Genomic DNA, 23,346 nt, shown 5'->3' with positions numbered 1-23,346 from the left:
TAGTCCATGCACCAACGAGGAAGAGCATGACAAACAGTTGAGGCGTGTATTATCTAGACAGGAGGCAGGCCTTACCATGAATGGAAACAAGTGCCAGTTTGGTGTGTCAGAAATGGATTTACACGGGAAGGACTAAACCCTGCAGAGGCCAAGGTGAAAGCTATTGAAGAGGCACGTGCACCTCAGAACGCAACAGAGGTGAGGATTTTCCTGGGATTGGTCAATTTTTGTGCAAAGTTCATTCCTAATTTCGCTACAGTGGCAGAACCACTAAGGAAATTAACCAGGAAAGGTGTACCATTTCATTTTGGATCTGAGCAGAAGAAAGCGTTCACAGCGCTGAAGCAAAGCCTGACAGATGCAAAAACTCTTGGATATTACGATTCGGCGGCATCAACCAAAGTCATAGCGGATGCCAGCCCGGTTGGTTTAGGAGCCGTGTTGGTCCAGATGCATGATGGAGGACCAAGAATCATTGCCTATGCCAGCAGATCGTTATCAAATGTGGAAAGAAGATACTCTCAGACAGAGAAAGAAACACTCGGACTTGTATGGGCCTGTGAGAGGTTCCATGCATATTTATACGGCATTGAATTTGAACTCATCACAGATCATAAGCCATTAGAGGTGATCTATGCACCTAGATCCAAACCATCTGCCAGAATAGAGAGATGGGTACTCAGACTACAACCCTACAAATATAAAGTAATCCACATTGCAGGGAAAGCAAACATTGCTGATCTGCTGTCCAGATTGGTGAAGGATGGTGGTCCACAATCCAAGTCAGAATTGGGAACAGAAACAGAGAGCTTTGTATGCTTCGTAGCTATTCAGTCGACACCGAAAGCTGTGACTACGAAGGAAGTCAAGAGAGAATCCGAACGTGATCCAGAACTCATGGAAGTAAGAGAATGCATACAGAGTGGACAATGGGACAAGTGTACTCACAAGGCTTACATTCCCATTAGAGACGAACTTTGTTGCATTGGACAGTGTGTATTGAGAGGTTGCAGATTGGTGATACCACAAAGATTGAGACCGAAGATCGTATCCTTAGCGCATGAAGGACACTTAGGCATTGTTGGTACCAAGCAAAACCTCAGAACCAAGGTATGGTGGCCAGGTTGTGATAAAGACGCAGAGAGATTTGTTAAAACTTGTCACGGATGTCAAATCACAAGTAGGAGTAATCCGCCAGAACCGATCCGGAGTACGCAACTCCCGACAGGACCATGGATCGACATAGCTGTTGATTTTCTTGGACCTTTACCGACGGGTGAATCAATTATGGTAGTGATAGATTACTACAGCAGATACTATGAGTACGTGGTGTTGAAGTCCACAACCACTGAAAAAACAATACAAGCATTAGCAGAGATATTTGCAAGATATGGATTACCTGTTACATTATACTCTGACAATGGTCCACAATTCATTTCAGAGACATTTGCGGAATACATGAGGACCACAGGTATCCACCATCATAAAGTAAGTCCGAAATGGCCGCAAGCCAACGGAGAAGTAGAGAGACAAAATCAGTCCATTGAATAACGATTGAGGATTGCACACGCAGAAGGACAAAATTGGCGAGAAGCATTGCTATCTTATGTGGCTGTCTATTGAGCAACGCCTCATGCAACCACTGGAAAAAGTCCTGCAGAAGCATTTTTTGGGAGAAAAATCTGCACAAAAATGCCAGAAATAAAGGAAATCCGAGACGACCAGGAGATGAGGGACCACGATGCTGAAAAGAAAGGTGCAGCAAAGCTGTACACAGATTCGAAAAGTGGAGCCAAGTACTCAGACATCATGCCAGGAGATAATGTTCTAGTGAGGCATGAAACTGGTGGTAAGCTAGACACACCTTATTACCATCAACCTTATACTGTCGTATCCAGAAGTGGCAGTATGGTGACAGTCAAGTCTCCGACTGGAGTCCTGTATAAGAGAAATGTATCAGGTGTAAAAAGGTACCAGTCCAGAGATACATCGAGCAAAGAGTTTGAAAGGCCAATACGAGATGCTGAAACTGAGAGACCTGATGATGTTCCAGAGGCAGTTACCAGCACTCCTGATGAAGTGACTAGAGCGCCAGAAACACCCGAAGTCGTGGCGAGCAGTATTTCCGACGCCGAGAGTGAACAACCGAGAAGCGACGACAATATCGCAGGCAGGCCGAAACGAAACCGGAAAGTGCCCAAACGATACGAAGACTTTGTGCCATAGTTTTAATAAGAACTTTGGGACAGTATTTTAATCTTATATCATAAAGTGCATGTATGAGTGCTGTAGGAAGTAAATTTTATGTAGTTGAGTTATAGTATTACCATTAGTTACGATGTTTGTAGGTTTCCGAGGGATATTGGTAAGTGAAGGTAAAGTTTATTTCTGATTAAAGGAGGGATGTCATGATAATGAATATGTATGAGATGTACCGGAAGTCACGTGGTATGAGGGAGAGATGAGAGCACAAGCAGGAGAACAGAGGAAACTGGAAAATAAAGACGCTGAGTAGTTTACCTGATAAAACTTGTGTTTGATGTTTTATTAACTTCACATTTCGGGCCACAAATGTGACAAAAACAATCTAGCGTTATATTTTGTTTTCCTAACTCTCACATGGATATGGGCTGACAACAGGAACAGGTAAATCCTTGAGTATGTTTTATGTCTACTCAAATAATATGAGTATTCCTTCTTTATCCGGTACCGCACGGATGGCAGTCTCTTCAATCTGAGGCGCCTGCAAGCTCACACCAAGACACAAGAGAAACTTGTCCGTGAACTACTCTTTGCAGACGATGCCGCTTTAGTTGCCCATTCAGAGCCAGCTCTTCAGCGCTTGACGTCCTGTTTTGCGGAAACTGCCAAAGTGTTTGGCCTGGAAGTCAGCCTGAAGAAAACTGAGGTCCTCCATCAGCCAGCTCCCCACCATGACTACCAGCACCCCCACATCTCCATCGGGCACACAAAACTCAAAAAGGCCAACCAGTTTACCTATCTCGGCTGCACCATTTCATCAGATGCAAGGATCGACAACGAGATAGACAACAGACTCGCCAAGGCAAATAGCGCCTTTGGAAGACTACACAAAAGAGTCTGGAAAAACAACCAACTGAAAAACCTCACAAAGATAAGCGTTTACAGAGCCGTTGTCATACCCACACTCCTGTTCGGCTCCGAATCATGGGTCCTCTACCGGCATCACCTACGGCTCCTAGAACGCTTCCACCAGCGTTGTCTCCGCTCCATCCTCAACATTCATTGGAGCGCTTTCATCCCTAACGTCGAAGTACTCGAGATGGCAGAGGTCAACAGCATCGAGTCCATGCTGCTGAAGATCCAGCTGCGCTGGGTGGGTCACGTCTCCAGAATGGAGGACCATCGCCTTCCCAAGATCGTGTTATATGGTGAGCTCTCCACTGGCCACCGTGACAGAGGTGCACCAAAGAAAAGGTACAAGGACTGCCTAAAGAAATCTCTTGGTGCCTGCCACATTGACCACCGCCAGTGGGCTGATATCGCCTCAAACCGTGCATCTTGGTGCCTCACAGTTTGGCGGGCAGCAACCTCCTTTGAAGAAGACCGCAGAGCCCACCTCACTGACAAAAGGCAAAGGAGGAAAAACCCAACACCCAACCCCAACCAACCAATTTTCCCCTGCAACCGCTGCAACCGTGTCTGCCTGTCCCGCATCGGACTTGTCAGCCACCAACAAGCCTGCAGCTGACGTGGACATTTTACCCCCTCCATAAATCTTCGTCTGCGAAGCCAAGCTAAAGAAGATATCCAATGCATTTCCTGCATTGATTTAACCATAAATTTGGCTACTTTGTTCTTTTTGCTAGTCTTTTGTCCAGTTTTATCCACCTTTGGGTCCAAATTAAGGTTAAAATCCCCTCCTATCAATATATTCCCCTGCGTATCTGCAATCTTCAAGAAGATATCTTGCATAAACTTTTGATCCTCTTCATTAGGTGCATATATATTGACCAAATTCCAAAATTCTAAATATATCTGGCACTTTATCATTACATACCTCCCTGCTGGATCTATTATTTCCTCCTCTATTTTGATTGGTATTTTTTATTGATTAATATAGCTACACCTCTGACTTTTGAATTATATGATGCTGCCGTTACGTGCCCTACCCACTCTCTCTTTAATTTATTATGTTCCACTTCAGTTAGATGCGTTTCCTGCACAAATGCTATATCTATTTTTTTTCTTTTTTCAGTAAATTTAATAGCCTCTTCCTTTAGATTTGGTTATGTATTCCATTAATATTTATAGTCATATAGTTCAACATGGCCATCTCATACTCTGTTTACACCTCATTTCCGCTTCCTCACCACCACCTTTTCCCTTTTCCCCATTTTCATCTCTCAGTTTTCCCTTTTTGAACTCAATGTATGACAACACTTCTAAAACATAAAATACTTCAACAACTCCCGCATCTAAAATTCCCTTAACCCAAGTGTCTCCCTCCCCCCCCCCCCCATTCTCTGAGTTGCCCCTTGTCCCTTTCTGGGCAACCACAACTCCCCTCTCCATTCGGATTGCGAACTTGCTCGCAAGAATCAACTGATTTCGCAGTAACTGTTATTCTCTCCCACCCAACCCCCCAGAAAAGACTTTTATCTTCACATTTAAACAAAGCTCACCCTCTTTTCTTCTATTTTTCCCCTTTCTACCCCCTCTCCCTTACTTCTCTTTTCTTTCCCTTCTTTAGTTATTTGTACATCTTTATATGTAGTTTGTCATCATTCTTTCTTCTTGTTACATCTCTTCATCTCTCGTTCTGCCATGCAGGCATTCTGCAAATTCTCTTGCTTTCTCCGGATCTGAGAACAGTCTGTTTTGCTCCCCCGGGATAACTATTTTAAGCACAGTTGGATATCCTAACATAAATTTATAGCCTTTTTTTCCATAGGAAGAGGAAGAGGAACTCCTAAAGGAGTTCAAAACTTATGTCTGGGTAAAAAAATATTTTTTGACCCTTGTATACCAATGGCTTTTTGTCTTCTCTAATTTTATTCCATGCCCTCTCCAATATATTTTCTCTTGTCGTGTATCTCAGAAATTCTACTGAAACTGATCTTGGTTTTTGTTGTGACTGTGGTTTCGGGGGCTAGTGTTCTGTGTGCCCTTTCTATTTCCATTTCTTCCCAGGACTTTTGGGGTCCATTCTTTTATAAATTCTTTCATATTTTTGCCGCCTTCATCTTCCTTTAGGCCCACTATCTTTATATTGTTTCGCCTACTATAGTTTTCCATTATATCCATTTTCTGAGCGAACAACTCTTGTGACTCTAACTTTTTTGTCACTTTCTTCCAATTTTCTTCTTAAGTCGTTCACTTCCATTTCTACAGCCGTTTCTCATTCTTCCACATTTTCTAATCTTTTCCCTCTTTCTGTCATGACCAGCTCTATTCTACTCACTTTTTCTTCTGTACTTTTCATTTTCCTTTGCATTTCACTAAATTCTAATGTCAACCATTCTTTTAATGCTTTCATTTCTTCTTGATTTTTTTTAAAAATCTATATACTGTCCATCTATTTTACCTTCTATTCCTCTGTGCAGAGCTTGGTCTTCTTCTTTTGGTTATCTGTTGGGCTTCCTGTTGCTGTTTTTCTTTCTCATCACTCCCTTTCCCATTGCTTTCCTCTTCTTCCAGCTGAGATCCCTGCTGTGGGCATCTCTCAGCTGGTTGCACACAGTGTTAAGTTCACTCCACAGCTGGGCCACTGTCCCGCTGGTTTTCCTTTTCCTTGGTGTGCACTTCTGTTTGGCTCAATGAGCCATTTTTGCAGTCCCTCTTCCTGCAGGTAAGCCCTTCTCCTTTCTCTTCCAGCCTCTTTCCTTCTTCATTTTTCCCGTTGTTTTTGGTTTTTCCTTCTTAGGTGCCATTTTCTTTCTTTTCTCCACACCTTTATCTTTTATTTGTTGTGTTTTGTGTTTCTTGAGTATTGCGTTTTTTTTCACTTTATTTCTTTTCTGGAGAGGGCTGGTATTCTCCTACCGGCCACTCCTCCATCACGAGACTCCTCCCCATTTGGTCTGGGATTGATGAAGAAATATCGGGCTGAGATGTTCATTGTGAAGAATGGAGGTGTAGAGGGTCTGATCAACCACAGTGAAATGAGGGGGTCCATCCAGTGAACTCGTTGAAGTGATGGAGGGCCTGTGCGAGATCGTGGATGGAGGTTGGAAGTGACGGGACCAGGAGAGTTGGGTAAGAGGTAGAACCGGTCAGTGTGGGGTTGGGTCCTGGGACAGAGTGGGGATCGGACCTGGTGACCAGAACTAGGCGATATTAGCACGACCTGCCCCACGACAGCATGCATCACAGAGATCAGATCGACACAAGAGCAGGAAATCGAAAGTGGGAACCCCTCACCCGAGAAATCCTCCGTTTCTGTTGCTGCTCCAGTAGTTCGATGGCTGATTTCTTTTCAGTGAGCGATTCCAAGGAAGATTTCACCCGATTCTGGGGTTGAGAATCAGAGAATAAAAGTGTCAGACAACGAGGAACAATTATGCAACCACATGATCAGCCCCTGTTTGCTTTTACCTTGTAAATTTCAACACCCTCTTCTATGGGCATGAAGTTGTGAGACTTGTGTTCCCGCGCAGCCGCACAAACCACACAGATCAGTTTCTGGTCAGTTTCACAAAACAGCTTCAGTTCTTCCCGATGTTCCCCGCAGTGAGGTTTCCTCTCCTTCTCTGCCCGATTCAGGTCCAGTTTTCGAGCTTTCTCAGCCAGATTTGCCATGGCCCGGTTTCCCCTGAGAGTTCCCTCCGCAAACTCTGCTCTACACTCCGGGCAGGAGTTTCTCTCCTCCCCTTCCCAACACCCCGTGATCCAGGAGCGGCAGAAGTTGTGCCCACACTGCAGTACAACCGGATGGGTGAAGAACTCCAGGCAAATGGGACGAATCCCCTCCTCGGTCCAAGACGCCACTTGGTCTCCCGAAGCCATGTTCAGTCGCAGCACTGCCTGCTTCAAGCTCCTTTCACAGCGGAGAAGAGCCGAGCCCCTGCAGTACCGCACCCGGCCACTAGGCGCCTGCGGAATGGATGGGATTTGGCTGCGAGTTTTCCGTGTGTTGGTGTCCCGGCCACTTCCAACTGGTCTCGTGTGCGGGACGGGGCATGAAACAGGGCAGAACATATTCAGCTCATTCTTTCAAATGGCGCTCATGGCATTGTTAGAAATAGAAGTACCTTTAATGAAATTGCTCGAGACAAAAATTGAGAACAAAGAACATTTATTTTAACAACAATGCAAAGTTGGGTGCTTCCCCTTACCCTGGGAATACACACATACACTGGGGCTCACCCAACTTTTATTCAGTTGATTTCAGTATAGGAATACCCTCCCCCTTACATTCTTCTGCCTCCTGCTGGAGAGGTTTGGCATTAGGCAATCCTTCCTGCCTACGTGCAGTTTCAGTATACTTGGAGGACCAGGGGGTATCCTGTCGGTGTCCCTTCATGTTATTGTCCTTATTCACACCTTCCTGATTCTGGGGGCTACAGTCTCTTGATATGCAGAGTTGGCTCATCCTGTCTAGGGTTGGCTAATTTAATATGTATAAATCTGTGTAAGGTTAGCTAATTAGATATGTAGGACTTGGTACTTCTGTCCAGGGCTAGGAGACCCTTATCTGATCCAGACTACCTCAACTTCCTACATTCTATTGTTCCTTACCACTCCTTATCTTAGTCTTATAGTGGCTCTTGTCACAAAGAGTAGAAGATTCTTATGTTAATCGTGCTGACTCTGCTTTCCTGCATCCTAATCCCCAAGCTCATCCTGTTTGTACTGGTTACAGCCATTAACTGATGTATGAATTTTAGTTTCCTTCATGTTCATAATTTTAGATCAGTTTTCCCATCTCTCACAGCATTGATGAGGTTTCATTGTCAAGTTGAAATAGTGGTGTCCAGATTATCCCGAGATAAGTAGAATGTCAAGGTTTCTCATTTATCCTCCACAAACCTGTGGTTTCAAAACATAACAAGAATGGGGGCAGTAAATCGTTCGCAAACCCACCCACCTCAAACATAGCCGGAAATGGAACAGAAAGAAACATTAACCCTTTGGACTCCGACCACTTGCAATCTTCCACTTCGGACTGGGTCTGTGTGTAAAGTCCAACACGAACACCAGTCCGAACAGAAGCAGCTGGTGGTTGAGATAAAACCAGCCCCGGACAATGGGGACACGGAGTAAATGCGCTTGTTGGTCGTCCCTTCAAACAGGGAGACGGAGCTGTGACGGGGAGAGCGGAGACACATCTACTGCATCGTTCATGGAGGGTCCACGCAGCCGACCATGTCTGCGAGTAATACCCTGTAACCGCGGGGTTTGTAACCAACATCATGGCGTGCCTGTGCTCGGCAGCGGCCACGCGGGGTTGCAGACTCCAAGGCACCAGTAACAGGGAGATTTCCCTTCCCCCCCCCCCCCACTCCCACTCCCCCTCCAACCCCGTGGAAGAGACCAGAGGAGACGACCCTACAAGTCACTGAGCGTCTCAACGGCCGAGGCACCCCGACAGGCTGTAGGCAACCTGTGGTCGGAAGACGCGAATGGTCTGCGGGCTGCTGAAGACTGGCTCATGGGAACCAGGTATTGGAGCCAGGATTCGAGAGGGCAAGGGCTCACGAGGGACATCAGGCTCTGATGGCTTCCTGACCGTGATGTAGGTTAGGATTCTGGAGCTCGAGTTGCGGATGGATCGTGCGGCTACAGAAGCTGCGGTGAATCCGCGGCAACTCAGTGTCTGTAAAGTGACTCCCTTCTGTGTCCTTTTCTCCTATTGTGCAGGGCGCCAGGTAATGCACTTGGCGGCTCTTTGGTTGCCTTACAGCAGGCAGAAGTTAAAATACATCATGTATGTGACATTTTATATATATATATATATACAGCAATGAGCTCTCTGAACCCTTCTCCATTAACAATGGCGTGAAGCAAGGCTGTTTTCTCGCACCAACCCTCTTTTCAATCTTCTTCAGCATGATGCTGAACCAAGCCATGAAAGACCCCAACAATGAAGACGCTGTTTACATCCGGTACCGCACGGATGGCAGTCTCTTCAATCTGAGGCGCCTGCAAGCTCACACCAAGACACAAGAGAAACTTGTCCGTGAACTACTCTTTGCAGACGATGCCGCTTTAGTTGCCCATTCAGAGCCAGCTCTTCAGCGCTTGACGTCCTGCTTTGCGGAAACTGCCAAAATGTTTGGCCTGGAAGTCAGCCTGAAGAAAACTGAGGTCCTCCATCAGCCAGCTCCCCACCATGACTACCAGCCCCCCCACATCTCCATCGGGCACACAAAACTCAAAAAGGCCAACCAGTTTACCTATCTCGGCTGCACCATTTCATCAGATGCAAGGATCGACAATGAGATAGACAACAGACTCGCCAAGGCAAATAGACACAAAAGAGTCTGGAAAAGCAACCAACTGAAAAACCTCACAAAGATAAGCGTATACAGAGCCATTGTCATACCCACACTCCTGTTCGGCTCCGAATAATGGGTCCTCTACCGGCATCACCTACGGCTCCTAGAACGCTTCCACCAGCGTTGTCTCCGCTCCATCCTCAACATCCATTGGAGCGCTTTCATCCCTAACGTCGAAGTACTCGAGATGGCAGAGGTCGACAGCATCGAGTCCACGCTGCTGAAGATCCAGCTGCGCTGGGTGGGTCACGTCTCCAGAATGGAGGACCATCGCCTTCCCAAGATCGTGTTATATGGCGAGCTCTCCACTGTCCACCGTGACAGAGGTGCACCAAAGTAAAGGTACAAGGACTGCCTAAAGAAATCTCTTGGTGCCTGCCACATTGACCACCGCCAGTGGGCTGATATCGCCTCAAACCGTGCATCTTGGCGCCTCACAGTTTGGCGGGCAGCAACCTCCTTTGAAGAAGACCACAGAGCCCACCTCACTGACAAAAGGCAAAGGAGGAAAAACCCAACACCCAACCCCAACCAACCAATTTTCCCCTGCAGCCGCTGCAACCGTGTCTGCCTCTCCCGCATCGGACTTGTCAGCCACAAACGAGCCTGCAGCTGACGTGGACTTTTACCCCCTCCATAAATCTTCGTCCGCGAAGCCAAGCCAAAGAAAGATTATGTGACAATAAAAAGAACCTTGTGTGAGAGAGATGGAGGGAGCAGATTTTTCACACCCACTGCCAGGGTGGTTATGGAAGTAAATCGCAACGTTTAAGGGTAATTTTGACAGGGACTCAACAACCAAGAAACGGAGGGATGGAGAAGGGATCAGTTTGATTTGGCAACATGGAGGACACGGATATAGTGGGCCGAAGGGCCTTTGCAGTAGTTTAATGTGGGGCCCAATAAGGACTCTGCTTCGGTTTCTCGAGACAAAATTCTGGTTGTAGTTCAATGCTGGTTGGACCGCTCGATCTCACTGTTGTACTCCTCCACTGCAGTAGATTTGTGTGTCCAGCAGGGGGCAGAATTGGGTCAATGAGAGTCTGGGTTTACGGATTGGTCGGAGAGGGCTCGGGCTCGGATTTCTGTCTTTGATGGGTCCAGGTGACAATCTCGGTTGACAAAGGAGGAAGCAAGAGACAGCAGAGGAACGTCAGTCTCGTCTCACTGTTGATGTTTCCAGGCCTGCAAGGAGCAGGCACCAGGAAAGAGCAGCAGCAATACCCTCGCCTCAGTGCCTCAGGTCTCCAGACAAACAGGAAGCAGGCAGCAGGAAACATTTTGTTTCAACCATGTAGTCAGCAAGTGAGTGTTTTATTTCCCGAGCAGCGCCGGGTATCCTGCTAGTTATCCATAAAATAAAAATTGAAAGTAAGTCCATTTTTTAAAATCCTTCTACAGGATTGTTAATGTTTCAGTTCCCTTTTTTTTGATGTTTTTACAACTAAGAGTTTATTAGTTAGGACTTACTTTCAGCTTCTTTGAAATACTAATAAACTTTATTTACAATTTCAAATTTGGCAATATAGCCATTAGTATGTATTTTTTGTCTTGTCCTTGCGGTTCTCTCTTTATTCAAAATATGTTTTGTTTTCTATGGAAGTATGGTTTAGTTTTCAATTAATTAGAGTGCTGCCAACAGAGAAATGTGTGGATGGTTTATTTTTTAGCTTGCTGTTCCGAAAGACAGCCTGATGGGGGAGGGGGATTTAGTTTTAGATTGGGTTTCCTATGTGAAGTCATTTTGGTTTGTCAAAGTTGTGGTTGTTTTTGTCTTTTTAAAATGTTTTATCATTTTACTATTGGTTAATTATATTGATCTTAATTTTGCTCTCTTTGTAAAAATGTGGGAGCAAGATTTTCAGCTCTCCCTTATTGCCAGACGATCAATATTGATACGATGGAAACATGCTGCCCCTCCTACTCACACTCTTGGTTCTATGACATGATGGCATGTCTAACTTTGGAAAAAATCAGATGTCCTCTACTGTAACGGATTTAAACTTATCAAGTTTATGGGTCCTTTTTCAATTAGCCATATGTTATAACCGATTAATGATTAGTTGATTGTTTCCTTTCTTTTTGTTTGATTTATATTTTATGATGGCTGGCCTGACCGTTTTGTGGAAATGAGCAGGGTTGCCTGCATTTTCGTGCCTGTGCCCCCCCCCCCCCCCCAGCATTGGTGATAAAAGCACCAGTTCGTGTTTGGTGCCTCTGCCAGCTTGCTGGGGTGCGGTTATGCCCAGTTTGGTTGGGACGCAACACCTGATTCATGACAGACTCATTTTCATGTTTCGTGCACCACAGGACATCTGCTCTGGCCGCGACCTTGCATGGGTCCGAGAAATCCTCATCTGCTACCAGCAATTGTATGTCGTCCGGCATCTGTTCCAAGAAAGCCTGCTCAAACATGAGGCACAGATTGTGGCCCTCTGCCAGCACTAGCATTTCATCCATAAGGATGGTGGATGGTGCTCTGTCTCCAAGGCCATCTTGGTGCATGAGCCTGGTGGCCAGCTGGCACTTGGACTGGCCAAAAGTACTTAAGAGGAGCTTCTTGAGAGCTGGGTATTTACTTTCCTCTGGGGTAGGGGGGGGGGGCGTGTATCAGGTCATCCACTCTGGCTGCAGTCTCTTGGTCGAGGGCACTGATGATGTGGTAGAACATTGTCAAGTTGGAAGTGATCTGCCAGAAGTGGAATTGTGCTTCTGCTTGCCCGAACCAAGTGCGTGGGCAAAGTGTCGAGAAGGGAGATCATTTCATAGCCGCTGCATTGATATAGAGTCCAGAATTGTCTGTGCTCATCAGGGTCACCAACTGTAGCGGTAGCTACAAGGGGGAAACGAGAACAGAGAATACACACTGAAGTCGGTTGATTTGAAAAAGCCCGCACTGCACCTTATAATGTGGCTGTCAAGTCCTGCCTCTGCATTTGCGGTGACGTGATGGTGCAGCCGAGTGTGCGTGCACAGCCCCTTTGCCCATGAGGGCCGCAAAACCCAGCGGCGCCATCTTGATGTGGCTGTGACAAACACTGAGCCGCTTCGCCGCATATTCATATTTATTCTGTATTCGTAATTTCAGATCAGAAATGGTCGTTTCTTCACATTCAGAAATGTTTTATCTGTTTTTATTTGGGAAAACTCATCAATTGCTCTAGAAAAATCAAGTAACTTTGCCTTGTCACTGTTGATGTTTAAAATTGCTAATCTATTCTTGCATCATTGTAGTGCGAAAGTCTGACTTAATTTATTTTAGGACATTGAAGCTCCTCTCATTAGAGGCCACTGTGCTGGTGTGACATGCTATATTTTGTATTGTATACAGATATGTTTTAAAGGAGATAAATTGTGGGGTTTGTTTTAAGTGTAAATCACAAACAAACACAAACACTTCATAGATATCATTTAAAATTCCAGAGCTCACCTCAAGCCAGACAGTCTAAGCTCCCAAATTCATAAATGTTAAATTCTGTGCACAGTAAAGACAATGGAAAACTGCTTTGCATAGGTGTTCATTGGACATGCTGTGGAGTAATGGATTATTGTTTTGGAAAGCAACAGACGAACAGATTCAGAAGATTGGGTCCGGTGCCACAATCTGTCTGAAGGCAGTTTGCTGCTTTTAGGAAGGTCATGCGTTTTTGAAAGCAGAGAGAGTCAAATGGATTTTTCTCTCAGTGTGACAGAAAGAGAGACTGCTGCTTTTCTGCAATGGCTTTTGGAAGCTTGTTTGAAACCTCATTTGAAGACGGGTTGCGAGTTCTGAGGTCAGCCTGTTCAAAGCCCTTCTGGTTCATACAAGAGGAGATGGCTGGCTATATAATGTTTCACCTGGGAGAAAGGAAACAGAACTCGGTGGTGACCTGAAAGAAAGAGGTTATCATCTGGAAAACCCTGATGGGGAAAGTTTCTTCGGCAACACACTGATGTGGCTGTTCGGAAGGAATCAGTTTGTGTGTGTCCAAAGAGCAACAAATCTCTCTCTGAAAACTGACAAGAACCTTCCTGAAGGTAACCATTTACTTTTCAAGCACCAAAGCCTGGTGAAGATTCATAAATGTTAAATTCTGTGCACAGTTTAAGAACTGCCTGATACCGGTGAACTTGGAGGAGTGAGAGTGAGATTGGACAATGAATCAAAGAATTTTTCTGAACTTATACACACATTACATATACTTGCACTTAAAATTAGAAGGGGGTTAAGTTAGGTTAAGTAATAGTAATAAGTTGAAGTTTGATCCTGTTTTTTATCTTTAAAGAAAATTAAAAGTTACTTTTGTTTAAGTAACCATTTGTCTTGGTGAATTTCTATTGCTGCTGGGTTTTGGGGTCCCCTGGGCTAATAACACTGGCAATGACAGAAAAATGTGCCACATGACGAGGGCATTTGGGAAAACATTGCTCAATCCCAGCTTCAATATTTGACCATCAATTTTCTTCAGTAACACGAGTTTGAAATTCACATCAACAATTCTTTTAAGAAGCAGCACTTCACTCTGAACGTCACTTGAAATTCAAGATCAGTGTCGTCATTCTCAGATTCACATTGATGGTGAGGAAGTCAATAATTGATTTGGACTTTTTGACAGATCTTTCATCCAATTTGGCTTTCTCTTTGCTGCATCATTTTCTTATTTTTTTTTATTGTGATAATCTTCGAGGTTATTAAATTTGGTTGCACCAACTGACCAATAGATTATAGAATATTGGTAATATTTTGATATTAACCAATTTTTAAAAAAATCAATGTAAGGGTGTAATTTTTTCTTCCTATACTTGTTTAACATTGGTTAAAAATATTACTACCAATATTGTAAAATCTATTGATCAGTATGTGGTAGCAAAATTACTGACCTACTTTGCAGCTCTATTATATTTAACATAAAAAAGTATTTTGTATTAACAGTTAACAAAAAATTTAATAAAGTATATAAAACACACAAGACAGCACTAAACAACAAAGCTAATAATGAAACAATTAATTTAAAACATAATAATGTATCTTTTATCAACAAGCATTGAAACTACTCACAGGCCTGATTACTCAAAGTGATAGGATTTATCTGCTGTCAAAGCCAAGTTTCTTGAAATTTAATAGAGATGTGCTGTGCAGGAGTATGTGTGGGTGCTGCTCAGGCTCAACCAATTACACAACACAACAAATACATGAGCATGAAGAAACTGATGGGGAAGACAAGCTCTAGCGAGCTACTGCTCGACAGCAAGGCAGCCACGATCACTCATTCCCATGTGATGCGCTTGCACAGAGAGCATTCTGGTCGTGAGAACAGTGGGAAAAGATCAATTTTATTTGTGTGTGTGGCCACCACAAGATACATATAATTTTGGAACACAAGTTGGTTTCAGTTATCACCATTTATTTATCTATATTTTATCTGTATTAATCTTTTATGATTCTTCTTTAACATATTAATATTTTGTGCAAAAAGATTCCATCTTTACAATATCAACATTGTTTGCCTCTACCAGGGGGAGTAGCTCCCTCAAAATTGTAGGCCTATGCCAACTGGCCCACCTGCCCCTCCCCTCTTCCATTCTGGCCCCCATCTTCTGAAACCGATCCAGAGCAGATTCTCAGCCAGTTCTTCTCATCCCAAGTCCAGAAGAAGGGATAAAGTTTCCCCGTGAATTTATTCCCAGTGAAGGTGTGGAGATGGGACTTGGTGTCAACGCAGTAAAATGAAACGGTCCCTGACTCATAACTGAGATAGACTCCCACCATCCCGGGGATGGGACCGGCAGGAAGACGGGATGGAGGGGAGGTGTTCACATAAAACCAGTAACCCTGACACCCAATGTTCCAGACTCCATTTTCCGGGGTCAGGGGGACACGTCCCTTTCTTTCCACAGATTCTGCAGCGACTCCCAAATGCCAGTCCCGATTCCCTGAAACTTCCACCTCCCAGTAATGTCTCCCTGAGGTGAATTCCTCTGATCCCAGCGCACAAGCCCAGACTGTGAACCTCTTCCCATTGTCAGGGAGATCCCTCCGAGCCCTGCTCCGTCTCATCTTCTTTTGATCCTCAGACACCTCGAGCCACGGACCTGCTGTGTCCACATCCAGAGTGACGGAGACTGAGTTGGGGGGGGGGGAGGGGGAGGGGAAAATGTGTTGGAGAGAGAAGCAGAGAATTAAGTGTCCGGGGGATTGGAGATCAAGAGGTTGGGGTGGGGTGGGGTGCAGACCCGGGGAATACAGGTGATAAAGGGTGGCGTTGCCAGAGCTGTTGTAATGGGAGCGTGGCTGCTAGAGCAGACCCGGCAAAAACGGAGACTCAGCACTTGCTCTGCAGGGTCCAACTGCCGAATCGTTTCACAAAGAGTCTGGACAGGCATTAAATGGCCATTTAAAGGAGCCAACCATGTTTGTGAGTAAGACCCTAAAACTGCAGAGTCTGTGACCAACATCTCGGTCCCTATACTCGGCAGTGGCCTTGAGGGGTTGCAGACTCTGGGGGAGCAGCAATCGGCGAGGGCACCAGTAACGGGGAGAAACCACCCCCCCCGTGAAAAAGGAGAAGAGGAAACATCTCTCCAGGACAGAGACCTCGGCAGTGGACCATCAAGGGTCTCAGGGACTGAGGGACTCCCGCCAGGCTGTGGGTGACTTGCGGATGGGGGACCCACACGGGCTACGGGAGGGAGACTGGCCTATGGGAGCCAGGATTTGAGAGGGTACTGATAGCTAGAAGGGCCTCGGGCACTGAAGGCTTCCTGTTAATGTTGAAGGTTTGGATCTGGAGCTTGGATAGCTGACAGATCAAACACAAATCTGCGTGGAAGCAGGAAGGCTGGAGAAGAATCCACGGACACTCAGTGACTCTGACGGAACTCTCTTTTGCTTCTCTTTCTCCTATGGTTTGGGGAATTGGACGATACTCATGGTGACTCTTTGCTTTACAGCAGGCAGAAGTTAAAATACGTGACATATTTAATTTATTATTATGAGACAGTAAAAGAAACTTTGAAGCGAGAGATATGCAGGGAGCAGAGTTTTCACACATGGATTGGTAAGTACCAAGAACCCTCTCCTGGGGTGGTTCCGGAAGCAGATTGCAATGTAGAAGGGTAATTTTGACAGGGACTCAAACAAACAAGGAACGGAAGGTTGAAGATCAGGTGAAGGGAGAAATGATCAGTTTGATTTGGTAACATAGGTGGTACAGATATCGTGGACTGAAGAGCCTGTGCAGTAATTAATTCTATTTGTTTATGTCAATGTAGGGCCCAATAAGGACTCTGCTTCCATTACCAGAGTCCAAATTCTGGGCAGAGTTCAAAACTGGTTGGACTGCTCGATCTCACTGTTGTACTGCTTCACTGCAGTAGATTTGGTGGCCATGGTGAGTTTTGTGTGTCCAGCAAAGGGGCAGATCAGAGTTGGTGAGAGTCTGGGTTCACAACTGGTCAGACAGGGATTGGGGCTTGGATTTCTGTCTTTGAAGGGTCCAGGTGTAATTTCTATGACAATCCCGGTATTAATTCCCTGCGTTTGAAACACATCTCATGGGTTGGAGGGGGTGGTGGATGGGTTCTGGATGTAGTGGTGTATCTCCTAGTCCCTTAACTAATTGTACTGAACTTCTGTGTCGGCTCTGTTCAGGAATCGGACATCTTCAGCTGATGAAGTGCCAGCGAAGGGGGTAGGAATGGTGCTGCAATAAAACTAATTTCCTTTCATCCCTTTAATGTAACCAGATAGCTTGCATCTTTCATTTATTTTATAAAAATTTAGACTACAGTATAGAAACTGGTCATTTTGGCCCACAAGCCTAGGCTGCCCAATTTGCACACAATTAGCCTACAACTCCTGTACATTTTGACAGTGGGAGGAAACCCCACACAGACATGGGAAGAACGTACAATCTCCTTACAGACAATGAGGGATTCAAACCCAGGTTCTAGTTGCTGACACTATAATGGTGTTGCACTACCCACTACACTAACCGTGTCACCCAAAAAATTGTCCTAAGCAGTGAGAAAGGAAAATCGGTATATATCAGGTTTACCTCGCTTAAAGGCATCAAGCGCTTCTATCACAACTGTGTCCAACAGGAAGGGATTCTCAAAGTTTGCAGTCCACAGAGCATCATCTATCACTGACGACACATTCTCAACTTCACCAATCCTGTAAGTATTAACCAGCTGGTTACAACCTGAGAATCAGTTCCGAATCGACGTAGGATTTCAGTGAAGAACATTTCCTACCTCCTCTTCCGATGGGTTTCATCCTGAAATAAATAAAACACGGGTGTGAATTGAATGAGACTGACCTTCGACACCACAGTAGCAGGAGATTTACTCAAATCCTCACCAACCCGCTGAACACCCCATTTCCCAATGTCCACTGACACACAGGCAGAAAGAGGGTGTAGCAGAAGGGTCTCAGAACCATCAGAAACATCCAATGAACCAATCCTTTACCTTTAGAAATATCAGAATGTCTTTTTCATCCATCCGTTCCTGTAACTTTGAGAGTTCCTCCTGAATAGAATTTAAATTTTCTTGAATCTCTCGAAGATTTTCCTGCATTGGATTGACAACCCTCTCTTCTTCTTCCCTGAGTTCTTTGAGCAAGCGCTGCTCTTTCTCCACGAGAGTCTGGTGCAGTTGAGCAAATTGGGATGTGATGTGGGACTGAAGGTTATGTGCCTGATCCTGAAATGAGGAGAGAAGATTCATGAACCACCTTAATATGTTGCATTTCCTATTATCATAGAGAGTGAGTATTCTGTCCATCAAAGACTATACCACTTCTCAGAGCATCCCCATCAATCCCATTTTTATCACATCCACCTGAAATGACTCTCTCACATGTCCATTAATTCCCACCGATTCACATCACGCACACCTTCAGTAGGTGAGTTACAGCAGCCAGTTATCCATTCAACCAGACTGTCTGTGGGATGTGAAAAAACTTGCAAAGTGCATGCAGGCAGCTCCAGAGGTCACAGTCGAGCCCACGACACTGGATCTGCAAACCTTCAGCATGTCCAACTCCAACACTGTGATAAAAACATACTGGAGGAACTCAGCCGGTCTTTTCAGCGCTGTTGCAACCTGGTCCAACAGCAATAGACATTCACCAAGGCAACAGTATTTTCGAAACAATAATTTTTATTATTAATTATCAATAAAATAACACTTCTTACTTAACTCTAAACTTAACCCCACTGTGCATGCACGTGAGTGTGCACAGGGTAAAACCATTACTGCTTAAGCTTAATTCTGAAGTTCAGTCTCAGAAAGCTTTTGTGTTGAAACTCAGTCTTTGCTGCTGTTCAAAAGCAGTTATGGAGTAGGCGTGAGGCATCAGACTTCTCAAAACTCATGAACTTTCTTGTAGAGTTGTCTTTAGAGAATTGTTTCTTCATACGAGTGATTTCCCCCTCTTACATAAGAGGCTACAGCAGTTGCCCTCTGCACAATGATTTCACAAAACCAGGCAAGGATTACAGGAAGTGGCCATATAGAAATGGACACAGCAAGACTGCCCTCTCTCTCTTAAAGAGAGTGTCAGAATTGGTCATTCTTTTTTGAAAGCCACTTATTCTGTGTTCTTCTTTGACCTTTCTGGTTACTGTATCTTCAATCCTGTCTTACTTACATAATAGCCATCTTCCTCTGGTTTCAAATGTCTCTGCTTCAGTAATATGTTCTCTGAAATGTCTCATCACACAACACAACATCATTGCCGTTTCTCTTTGAAGTTTCAAAAAGCATTTACAAGCAAAATGCTTCTGGGCTATCTGTTGACGTCACAAACAAAAGCCTGCTTTTTGATTAAACAGATGTTTCTCCAGCAAACATTCATTGATCCAGCAAATGAATGGACAATCACTCCAACTCTCTGGGTGTTTACACAGCTTCCACTGATCAATAATTCAAACTGGGCCACAAGCTGGGCATAGGAGACATGGCATCTCTCAAAATGGATTTTCTGTGTAACTGTCTGTAAATATGTCCCTGTCCACCCAAAAACTATGTTTACTAAGAAATATATAGTAACTAAAGATTAATCATAGCAAAGTTCTGTCACAAACTCCTGTGGAAGACAAAGATTATATTGCTGGTGTTTTGGGCCAGAGCACTTTTTAAACGAATAACTAGAATGAGCCAGAGAAAGTCTCAGAATTCAAACAATGGGGGAGAAATCCAGACCAATGAAAAATGTTAATTGGTCACCTGTGACTGCAGGAGATGTTTCACTTGTGCCCACACCTCCTCTCTCACCACCATTCTGGGCCCCAAACAGTTCCTTCCTGGTGAAGCAATGTTTCAGTTGGGAATCTGCAGGGGCCATCTCCTGCTGTGGTCTCCTCCACATTGGAGCGACTGGAAGCAGACTTTGCTGACCACCCTGGCTCTGTTAGGCACAATAGAGTGGATCTCCAGTGGCTACCCATTTCAATTCCCCATCCCATTCCCTTGTTGACATGTCTGTCCATGATTTCATGCACTGCCAGACTGAGACCACCAGCAAATTGAAAGGAACAACACCTCATCTTCTGACTGGGCATGCTTTAATTGGATAGAATTAATATCAACTTCTCTGGCCTTCATTAAACCCCCACCCCCCCACAGCCCACCCCTTTCTTCCCCCATTGCCTTTCCCTATCTCAGTCTTTCTATTCACAGAGACATGATAAATTCTTACCTTGTCCCTTATCATATCTAGTTAACACCCTTTGTTGGACTGGATTCCTCCCCCATTGTTTGAATTCTGAGACTTACTGAGATATCCTGCTTCTGACTTATTCTACTTACTCCGAAACATCAGCAATATATACCATCGTCTCCTATAGACGGTGAAAACCGGCTGGGTTCCTCCAGCATTTCAAAAAAACTACGATCTATACAAAAAACCTACAAACCCAACCACCCTACCCCTCCCCTTAACCTAAATCTACCCCCTATTCCCCATAAAAAAAGAAAAAAGATAAGGAGAACAACTTCAATCATTTATATAATATTCAATGTGGAGATCCAGCGACACAACAACCAGTTTCAGATTTTCAAATTAAAATAATCCAAATATGGGCTCCAAATCTTTTTTAAATCTCTTAAATTATAAGTTATCTTCTCCATTGGTATGCATGACCTCATTTGTGAATGGCATCTTTGTAAACTAAGCTCCCTCTGATCTTTCCATGAAACAGCTGTACATTTCTTTGCTACCAGCTAAAGCTAATCTCAAAAATGCCATTTGAAATTTATCTAATTTATGTAATAAAGCTATTTCAGTAAGATCCCCAATTAAAAAGATCTTTGGGTCCAAAGAAAAATGTATTTTCAAGATTTCTTGCAAGCAGTCTCTTAATTTAGCTCCAAAACCTTTAATTCAGTGGTTCCCAACCCTTTACTTTCCACTCACATCTTCTCTCTTTGGCTTGGCTTCGCGGACGAAGATTTATGGAGGGGGTAAAAGTCCACGTCAGCTGCAAGCTCGTTTGTGGCTGACAAGTCCGATGTGGGACAGGCAGACACGGTTGCAGCGGCTGCAGGGGAAAATTGGTTGGTTGGGGTTGGGTGTTGGGTTTTTCCTCCTTTGCCTTACTTAAAGTATTCCCTATGCCATGAGTGTTCTGTGATTAGTAAGTGATTGCTTAAGGTGGTATGTGAGTAGGAAGGGAAGGTTGAGAATCACTGCTCTAGACCCAATAATTACTGAACTATGTTGCTTGAGAAAAATTGTCATTGACCCATTTCCTTTGGAGTTATGAAATTGTGCACATTACGAGTCAATTAAAAAAGTGGTTTGCAAACTTTTTCTTTCCACCCACATACCACCTTAAGCAATCCTTAAGTAAACGGTTGGGAACCACTGCTTTAATCTTAGCACATGCCCAAACTGAATGCAAAAATGTACCCTTCTGCTCATTGCATCAAAAACACAAATCTGAAGTCCTCCTTTCAAACGCTGAGGAGTTAAATACAATTGCTGTATAAAGTTGTAAGTCACCAACTTATACCTAACGTTAACTAACTTTGTCAGAGCCTCTTTATTAATCTTTCTTCAATTATCTATATCAAATTGAATCCCCAAATCTTCCTCCCATTTAAGTCGCGATTTATGCAAATCCACCTCGGGCATTTTCCGTTGCAATAATTTATACATCCTTTCTTTCCTTCATGAATCTGCAGACTTTTCGTGTATCACTCCAATATTGTGATGTCAACCACAGAGTAGAGATAACATTCCCACGACGGCCTGACCAGTTCTGCGAAGGAAGCCCTTACCCGCACCCCAGAAATCTTCTCCTTCTGTTGCCGCTCTATTTCCAGCATCGCTGATTTCCTCTCTGTGAGGCATTGCACGGAAGATTTAATCCGAAACTGGGAAGCAGAGAGCAAAAAGATGTTAAAATTTACATTTGGCCAGACAGCACGGTATCGGCCCACGAGCCCGTGCCACCCAATTGACCAGCAAGCCCCGGTACATTTTGCAGGGTGGGAGGAAACCCCACGCAGACACGGGGAGAACGTGCAAACTCCTGACAGACAGTACTACTTTCGGATCCGGGTGTCCATGGCGTTATAATAGCTTTGCCCAACCCGCTTCGCTAACCGTGCCTGTTATTATCAATAAAATGATCGTCAATAATTGTTCAGTTTGCTGGGTTTCACCTTATAGATCTCCGCCGCTTCTTTCACCGGCAGGAAGCGGTGCTCTCTGTGCTCCAGCGCGTCTCGACAGACCATGCAGATCAGTCTCTGGTCGGTTTCACAAAACAGCTTCAATTCTTCCCGATGTTCCTCGCAGTGAGGTTTCCTCTCCTTCTCTGCCCGGCTCCCGTCCACTTTTCGCCCTTTCTCAGCCAGACTGGCCAAGGCCCAGTTTATCCTGAGGATTCCATCCACAAACTCCTCTCCACACTCCGGGCAGGACGTCCCCCCCTCCCCTTCCCAACACTGTGTGATGCAGGAGCGGCAGAAGTTGTGGCCACACTGCAGTGTAACCTGATCGCTGAGGAAATCTAGGCAGATGGGACAAATCCCCTCCTCGGTCCAGGACTCATTCTGGTGTCTCGAATCCATGTTAAATCCCGTCACTTCCTGGTTCAAACCCCATTCACATTCGGCGAGGGACACGCCGCCTGCAGTACCGCGCCGCGGTCCCTGGGGGTTGAATGTTGCCTTGCAACATCTTCCAGCCGCAGGCAAGATATGGGTGAAAGCCTCTCTTACGCCATCCCTCCTCTCCCTCTCCCCTCTGTAGTGCACTACCAATAACCACAAAGAGTAGGCTGAGGGAACGATAGGCTTTAATGTACAGAAGAACCTTGCTGGCCCGGATCCAGGTGCGCCGCAGTCCCTGGGGGCTGAATGTTGCTTTGCAACAGGGGTTTCAGTGTGAACATCTCCCAGCCGCAGGCAAGATATGGGTGAAAGCCTCTCTTACGCCATCCCTCCTCTCCCTCTCCCCTCTGTAGTGCACTACCAGTAACCACAAAGAGTAAGATGAGGGAACGATAGGCTTTGTTAGAAATTAAAGTACCTTTAAAGAAATTGCTCGAGACAAAAATTGAGAACAAAGAACATTTATTACTACAACAATGCAAAGTTGGGTGCTTCCCCTTACCCTGGGAATACACACATACACTGGGGCTCACCCAACTTTTATACAGTTGATTTCAGTATAGGAATACCCTCCCCCTTACATTCTTCTGCCTCCTGCTGGAGAGGTTTGGCATTAGGCAATCCTGCCTGCCTACGTGCAATTTCAGTATACTTGGAGAACCAGGGGGGGTATCCTGTCGGTGTCCCTTCATGTCATTGTCCTTATTCACACCTTCCTGATTCTCGGGGCTACAGTCTCTTGGTATGCGGAGTTGACTCA

At 44.9% G+C, this 23,346-nt stretch overlaps 1 protein-coding gene across 1 annotated transcript in view; it reads right to left on the bottom strand.

The window, feature by feature from the left end:
* LOC138753025 (uncharacterized) overlaps positions 1-22,592 on the bottom strand; it is an 86,958-nt gene extending 64,366 nt beyond the window's left edge. Inside the window, 12 exon segments of the mRNA XM_069915619.1 lie at positions 6,396-6,492; positions 6,577-7,141; positions 8,565-8,830; positions 10,533-10,591; positions 11,678-12,064; positions 12,465-12,549; positions 15,010-15,581; positions 17,516-17,634; positions 17,715-17,737; positions 17,931-18,164; positions 21,747-21,842; positions 22,134-22,592. Of these exon segments, the coding sequence (XP_069771720.1) occupies positions 6,396-6,492; positions 6,577-7,141; positions 8,565-8,830; positions 10,533-10,591; positions 11,678-12,064; positions 12,465-12,549; positions 15,010-15,581; positions 17,516-17,634; positions 17,715-17,737; positions 17,931-18,164; positions 21,747-21,842; positions 22,134-22,544 (2,914 nt within the window). The 5' untranslated portion in view covers positions 22,545-22,592.
* Positions 22,593-23,346: the final 754 nt, after the last annotated feature.

The sequence above is a fragment of the Narcine bancroftii genome, chromosome 2, assembly GCF_036971445.1.
Source record: "Narcine bancroftii isolate sNarBan1 chromosome 2, sNarBan1.hap1, whole genome shotgun sequence".
In the NCBI taxonomy this organism is placed as follows: Eukaryota; Metazoa; Chordata; class Chondrichthyes; order Torpediniformes; family Narcinidae; genus Narcine; species Narcine bancroftii.
The sequence above is the reverse complement of the archived record's forward strand: the minus strand, read 5'-3'. Positions and strand labels throughout refer to the sequence as shown.